At 34.6% G+C, this 7,685-nt stretch overlaps 1 protein-coding gene across 1 annotated transcript; it reads left to right on the top strand.

Annotated features, from left to right (window-relative positions):
• Positions 1-4,477: 4,477 nt before the first annotated feature.
• On the top strand, positions 4,478-5,800 carry LOTGIDRAFT_82815 (hypothetical protein; the record flags this gene model as incomplete). Its single annotated transcript, XM_009046386.1, has 2 exons — positions 4,478-5,114; positions 5,160-5,800. Coding segments are annotated over 2 exons (1,278 nt in total), but the record flags the coding sequence as incomplete, so codon positions are not given.
• Between the last annotated feature and the right edge of the window lie 1,885 nt (positions 5,801-7,685).

Raw genomic sequence — 7,685 nt, 5'->3', positions numbered from 1 at the left:
ATTTAGGCCACGCACTCTAAAAGCCAATATGAATACGGAACGAAAGTTTAGTCAATCACCTGCTAAAGATGTTATATTTGTATATCGGAAATAGTTACTGAATGTTTACGTGCAACTGTACTCGAATGAACTAAGAAGTCACGTGATAAGGTACGATTTTGTATGAAGGACGATTTGGTCCAAGATGGCGGCAAACGGTAAGAATTTATCTTTGATTAGCCAGCTTTCTACACAACCGTTTAACATTCGGCTCAATTTAGATCTTAGCAATACATCCTGATCTTCAAGACTTATTTCAATAGGTTATTTTCTATGGATAATTTGTGTCATGTTCCCGCATTCTTTTTAATTCAATTTCGACCGAGAATCAGTGGAAAAACCAAATCGCCCTCGTGTCACTTCGCACATCATACTTCCTCTTGTGGAAGTTCATAAGCTGCTACCTATAAACTATGTTGCGCCAAAATGTTGTTTCATTTTGCTGTTCGAATTGTTTGTACTTTGTTTATTTATGTTTGTTATATTTTGGTATCGCTATTCCACAATTCAAAGTCTCTATTTAGACAGAGGTCCTGAATGCAACGCTATGATTGGTTGAAATGGACATCAACAGTACACATGACGTTGGTATAAATCTCGTTAGATCACATTAGATTAGATTGGGTAGTAGAGTAACCTCACATTTTCATTGTTATCTTTTTTACAGTTACTGTAGCATTAGGAAAAGAATTGGGTGGTTTGAAACAGGAATATGATAGATTACAAAAACATCTATCAGCTGTTGAGAAAACATATCGTTGTTTGATATCATCTGAGAAGAATCAAGATGGAGAAGTTCCTATCGCCACAAGACTTCAACTACTGGCTGCTCAATTGTTTAGCAATGATTTGTTCAGGTTAGTAGAGCATGATTTATCAGTGTCTTCGCATATTGCCCCTTCCCAATTGTCCCCAAATTATTCATATACTGCCCCATGCTCTTTTGCCCTTTTCTAAAGTTTCCCTCCTCCCCAATTTGCCTTTTTCCTTATTTGCCTCTTTCCCAATTTGTCCCTTTCCACTTTGCCCCTTCAGATCCCCCTTCACCCCTTCCCAAATTACCACTAAATTATCCATAAGCTTATAAATCGCCCCTTCGTTCCTTTCCATTTCACCTTGCCCCACCTCTCCCCTTTTTTAAGAATTAGGCTACATAATAAATTATTTGAGCAAAACAAACTCACTAGGATGTAAAACTCCACTTAAAACTGTCACTTCATAATTTCATTGTTTTTCTGTTATATTTCATTATAAAGCTTGTAACCTGGGTTTTAACTGAGAAGTTTTCCATCATTAATACCTCTAGCACAGGTCTTTAATAGGGCTGCAACGATTTTTGAAGTTGCGATTCGATACACAATACGATACTCATCCAACGATATGATTCATTGGGATAATTATCGCGATTCATTTATTAGAGAAGGAAAGAGAAGAAAATTGTAGAAATTTGTCAAATTACTTACAATTTTCTCACTATTAAGCACTTGAAAACATTTAGAAGTAAGGAATTATGAAAAAAATCCAAATTTTTAAAGTCAGAGATGAATTTTTGGAAATTTTGATGTGAAAATCATACTTGGAAAATGAAAACATGACACAATTTCTTATACACACAAGGATTCTGTGTCATTAGTTATTAAAGGGGGCTAAACATTAATTGTGCCGATACATCACAATTCGGGATGCAGACTGATAATAGGTCAGTTGTCTGAAGATCGCATAACGTGATACAAAAACATGTTTTTCTAGGTTCTGTTTTTATATTTCTAAAACTCCATATCATTTAATAATTATCTCAATATTCAGTTTTTATTATATTGTTTTTCAGTGATATAACTATACTATTACAAGGAGGTACACAGATCAAAGCTCATAGATTTGTTCTAGCTGCTAGTGGAAATAACTGGGGAGTCAATGAATTTGATAAAGTTGACATGCTAGACTTAACAGGTTCGTTCTAAATGTAACAAAATTTAAGAGATGTAGTCATCTTCACAATGGCAGGCTATTACGAACTTCGTCTTATACCTTGAATGCAATAATAGCTAACTTTCTTATCTCGCAGAATATAGCAACTTGATTGAATCTGTTAGCAAATAAAACCAGAGACCTCAACATAATGTTTTACAATCTTTCTGTCAAGGTCTCTGATTGGCTTTCTGAATTCCATGATACAAGGAATGTGTCTATTGCAGTCAAGGTATAAGACGAAATTTATGATAGCTTGCCCTTGTGAAAAGGATCAACATTGCAATGTGACATCGAATAGGTCTGTAATAATAGGTCTGTATAGAGAGTAGTGTATTTGATATAAATGATAGAATGAATAATTTCTAGATGAGATATGGAGTATAATTGCTATGCTATAATGTGTATTATATTATGAAGTATACTATGATAAAATCTATTAGAAATATTATAATTGAACTTAAAAAAACATGTTGTTGTCACGCTATGGGATATTCAAATAACTGACCTATTTTCAGCATGTGTCCCAACTCTAAAATGGATAATGTATTTTCTAGATATGAGATATAAAGATAGCTATGCTATAAGCTTATTGTATTTTTTAGATATGTGATATGAGGTATCCTATGCTATGCTATATTCTATTTTCTAGATATGAGATATGCTATGCTATGCTATATTGTATTTTCTAAATATGGAGTATGCTATGCTATATTGTATTTTCTATATGAAGTATGCTATGCTATATGTTCTATATGCTATGCTATATTGTATTCTCTAGATATGAAGTATGCTATGCTATATTGTATTTTCTAGATATGAGATATGCTATGCTATGCTATATTGTATTTTCTAGATATGAGATATGAAGTATCCTATGCTATGCTATGCTATATTGTATTTTCTAGATATGAGATATGCTATGCTATGCTATATTGTATTTTCTAGATATGAGATGCTATGCTATATTGTATTCTCTAGATATGAAGTATGCTATGCTATATTGTATTTTCTAGATATGAGATATGCTATGCTATGCTATATTGTATTTTCTAGATATGAGATATGAAGTATCCTATGCTATGCTATGCTATATTGTATTTTCTAGATATGAGATATGAAGTATCCTATGCTATGATAAAATGGGTATATACAGATGAATTTGAATTTCATCATAAAATAGACGATGATTTTTTGATAGAATTGATGCAAGCTGCCAGTATTTGTAAATTAGAATCATTGTTTATAAGGTAAGTGGTTGGACTTTTGAAAAGGAAAATTTGATAAACTTGTCCAGCATTCAATCAGCTCTGAATATTCCCTGTTGTTTACATTCTGTAACATGGATGAGAATGTTGTTACTATTTTGGGGAAATAAACACTGAAGGAAATAAAAATGATTATTTGTGTATGCTAGTAACAAAATCCATTATAATTCTTATATTAACATTGATCCATCGTAAAAATGTGCTAATGTTTCAATTTAGCTGTACCTGTCACTCATTAAGTGGGTGTGGCATATTGTCATTTGTGTTTATTGGGCCATAATTATGATCATTTGGTGGATTAAAATGAAAAAGAATACTGACTGCTGTTATGCTGTATGCTCTGTATTTTATTACAATGTCAACTATGTTTCAGATGTCAGAAAGCTCTGTCTTCAATTTTAAACAACGAAAACTGTGAGAAATATTTGAAGATTTCTGAAGAACTGGAATGTACAATATTGAAAGAAAATTGTATCAAAATACTACAAGACAAAGAGGTGAGTTTACAATTTAAAATATGTCTACGAGAAGGTGGTTACTGACCCTGCACCAAAATTTATAAGACAAAGACCCATCTTATAGGCCTGAAATAGACTGCTCTTGTTTTATATTTATAATTGCAGGAAGCCTTAAAACCAGAACAGATCACCAAAGTTGTGAAACCAGTGGTGAAAATAGTCATTCCTCCTCCAAACAAAACCCATGGAAACAAGAAGCACACAAAAACAATCCTAAAATCCAAAGAAACTACAGAAAGCATTGAAAATTCCACTTTGCACTTAAAGCCACAGGAAAAGAACGAGGTTGTTTCTCAGGTCAAATCAGCACCTAGTAAAGATTCAGATTGTCTGCTATTAGTTGAAAAACAGGAAATAGAAAGTGACAATGCTGATGATTATGGCTTGGAAGATACTAATGCAGGAGCAAATGATGATACATGGGAGAACCTTGTTTGTCAAACACCTAAGACACCTTCAGTCAAGGGTGAAGGGAAGCTGAATCACCACCAGCAGGAAGATGCAAATGGTACCAAAGACATATTAGTGGTTGCCAAAACAACAGAAATTCAAGGCACAAATACTCTTATTGTAGGGAAAGAGTCCAAAGGCCCACAAATGGAAAGTTCAGTTAATGAAGAAGGACAGCTTGTGGATGGGAATGAAATCTCAGACACCAGCACCAAGAATCCTGAAAGTGAAACCTTTAATTGTGATGTTTGTAATAAGTCATTTATTAAGAAGGATTACCTAAAGAAACATAAGGTAATCCACGAGCCATTTAAACCTCATCAGTGTCCTGATTGCTTTAAAACCTTTCACAATCAGGGAGATATCAGAAAACATATGAAAATTCATGATAAAGTGGTATACGAATGTGATGATTGTGGGAAATGCCTGCGTACTGCTTACGGTTTGGAAATTCATAAAGCAACCCACAGACCGGATTCAGGAGTGCAGTGTAAGATATGTGATAAATATTTAAGAAATAAAGTGATCTTGATGAATCACATGTATATACATACTGGAGAGAAGAAGTATAAATGTGACATCTGTAATAAATCATTTAGACAGGGTGGAACACTAAAGGTTCACAAAAAAATACACTCTGGACTTAAACCTTACATGTGTGAGGTTTGTGGTAAGTCCTTTGTGGATAGCATTCATTTAAAACGTCACAAATCTGTACATGTCAAAGGTAAAAGATTCCAATGCACTAAGTGTGATAAATCATTTAGACAAAAGACCAGTTTGAATAAACACTATAGTACCCATGATAGTGTTTATCGTTGTGAATACTGCACAAAGATTTTATTATCTGTAGAAGAGTATCAGAATCATCGTCAAACTCATTTAGCACCAGGTCAAACATGTGATTCACTTCCAGAAAAAGTATTTTACTCTCCCAAACCTTGTTGTTGTGAAGTTTGTGGTAAAACTTTCCAGAATAAATCACTTCTTAAAACTCATATGTCTGTTCATACAGGAGAGAGACCATTTACCTGTACAGTTTGTAACAAAACATTCCGTACTAAAATACTATACAAGGAACATATAACTTTACATACTGGAGAACAACCTTATAAATGTGCTGTTTGTGGGAAGGCTTTTAGACTGTATAGTACTCTATCTGCTCATAAGAACACTCATAACACAGAATTGTCCTTTACTTGTGATGTTTGTGGGAAAGGGTTTACTACTGCAGCTTATTTGAAGAAACACAAGGTGTCTCACAGACCTGACAAACCTCATAAATGTGATCTTTGTGGTATTGGATTTAGATTTGCTTCAGCTCGTAATGTCCATCGTAAAGATCATGATGTTACTGCAAAAGGAGGCTACGAATGTCCATTTTGTGGCAAAAAAGGATTTCAGTCCCGAAGCTGGTTCAACGCTCATAAGAAAACATGTCGCGAAACGCCAAGATTTTGCACGGAGTGTGGTATTCATTTTTCACGATCTCATACTTATAAACATCATGCTGAAAAATATGGCAATGTAAACCCCCATTATCATTGTTCAAAATGTTTGACTGTTTTCATTGATCCAGAGTTATTAAATAACCACGACTGTACACCGAAACAGAAGATATCATGTCCGTATTGCCCTACTATAGTCATGGGGCGATTAAAACGTCATCTTGAAAGTTGTCACCCTGACAAAGTAGATCTCAACGGCACTCACTTGACGAGCGAAGCAAGAAGGACCACTGCTGAGAAATTTACGTGTCCATTTTGTGAAGTTCATGTCCTGAGTATCAACAGTTTAAAAAGACACATTAGGACTATACACAAGGATGTGGAAGTTTCCAAGATAACTCGCGAATCTGTGTCCATTGTTCCTGCGACTGGTGCCATTGAATTCCCACAGAAGACAGAGCAAGAAATAGTTACCCAAGATGTTCTAGATTGGAACACAATCTTCCCAGAGTCGCATTCTGAGAATTAGTTTGATCAGAAAGATAATAGCTAAAAGTTGTAAGACTCGACAATGTAAAGTGTGTTTATGTAAATTGAGCTTGCCAATTTAGTCTGGAAGGTGGGAAGTCTTCACAATGTCAAGCTATTACGAACTGTGTTTGACAGTGTTCTAATCCAAATTTATTTGAGGCTTTTACCAAAATAACAATATTACATTATGATGGACCTCTGCGAAAAAATTTGCAAAATGTAAGCTCCAAGAACATTTGTACAATGTCGAGATATTAAAAACTTCGTCTTATATCCATTGTTCCTTGTCACAGGCTCACGTTTAGGGGTGCCGGGAAGTTTTACCATTTGTTTCCCAGAATCTCACAATGATTCTGTTTCCAAGTCAAATCCAGTTTATTCCAAAAGAACATGACCTAATAATACCCTCCCTCCCCCAGCTTGACTAGTGTCCTGTAAAATCTGCCCGGGTACTTGAATATACAGTTGCATATAGCATGGTTTAAACAATATTTTATTCAGTGATTATAATACCTATGATATTATACAAGTTTCGGAAATAAGAGATATCTGTGCATATATATTGACAACTGTCCTAAATTGTAGAACATTTGTGGAATAAGAAAACTTCTATTCAAAATATATCTATCACAGCTTGATTCTAAAAAATCTATAAAATAACTCATATCAGCCTCGTCTACTGATGTTTAAATAGATACACATATGTTATTTTATTATTGTTTACGCTATAAAATCTCATACCAATTCTGATAATATATTTAATTCGTATTATCAACCACCTATTGAGTGTAATTTTTCCTTTCACAATAGAGTGTAAACCATATCTTTCTTCGGGTAAAATGTTTTCCCGCGTTCTTTCTAGCTCAAAATTTCTTAATTGGTGTCCCCATTCGGCCCCTCCACTTAACTCCAATGACTCGACGACCTTGGTTAGAACCCACAACTAGAATATAGGCAGTTGTTATGATATGTTTCATTTGAAACAAATATCCATACTCAACCGAGTGAAAACTTATAATTGATATATCTTCACCAATCCAGTTCAGTTGATTCTCACACATTCTACGTTTTTCAGTCAAATTCATAATTCCCCTCGCATCAGGTACAGTTTGAAGATTCAGGCATGATAACGACCGACTGAATATTTTGTCTCCTCGTGTGTCCGTGCCAGTCGGCGGAACTCCTGACAAGACTCACGTATGCGACAAAAATCTCCGACCAAGACCGCTCGTGTGTCCGCGCCTTTAGTATATAGAGCATTCGAAACTATCGATCAAAAACCACATAATAATCAATAATCAGATGGTACAAGCGCAATATGACGTTCTCTTTTGAAGTGAAGATGGGATCGTATTGTGTATTAAACAGTCCTTTTTATAGTTTTGTTCGAGTTGGATACACTACATGATTCCATCAAGATTGTGTGAAATTAGTCAGTGTCGTGTGTGCATCATTTAGTTTTC

This window comes from Lottia gigantea (genome assembly GCF_000327385.1).
Source record: "Lottia gigantea unplaced genomic scaffold LOTGIsca_100, whole genome shotgun sequence".
NCBI lineage: Eukaryota > Metazoa > Mollusca > Gastropoda > Lottiidae > Lottia > Lottia gigantea.
Note: the sequence above shows the minus strand (reverse complement) of the source record. Positions and strands in the feature narration are given on the sequence as shown.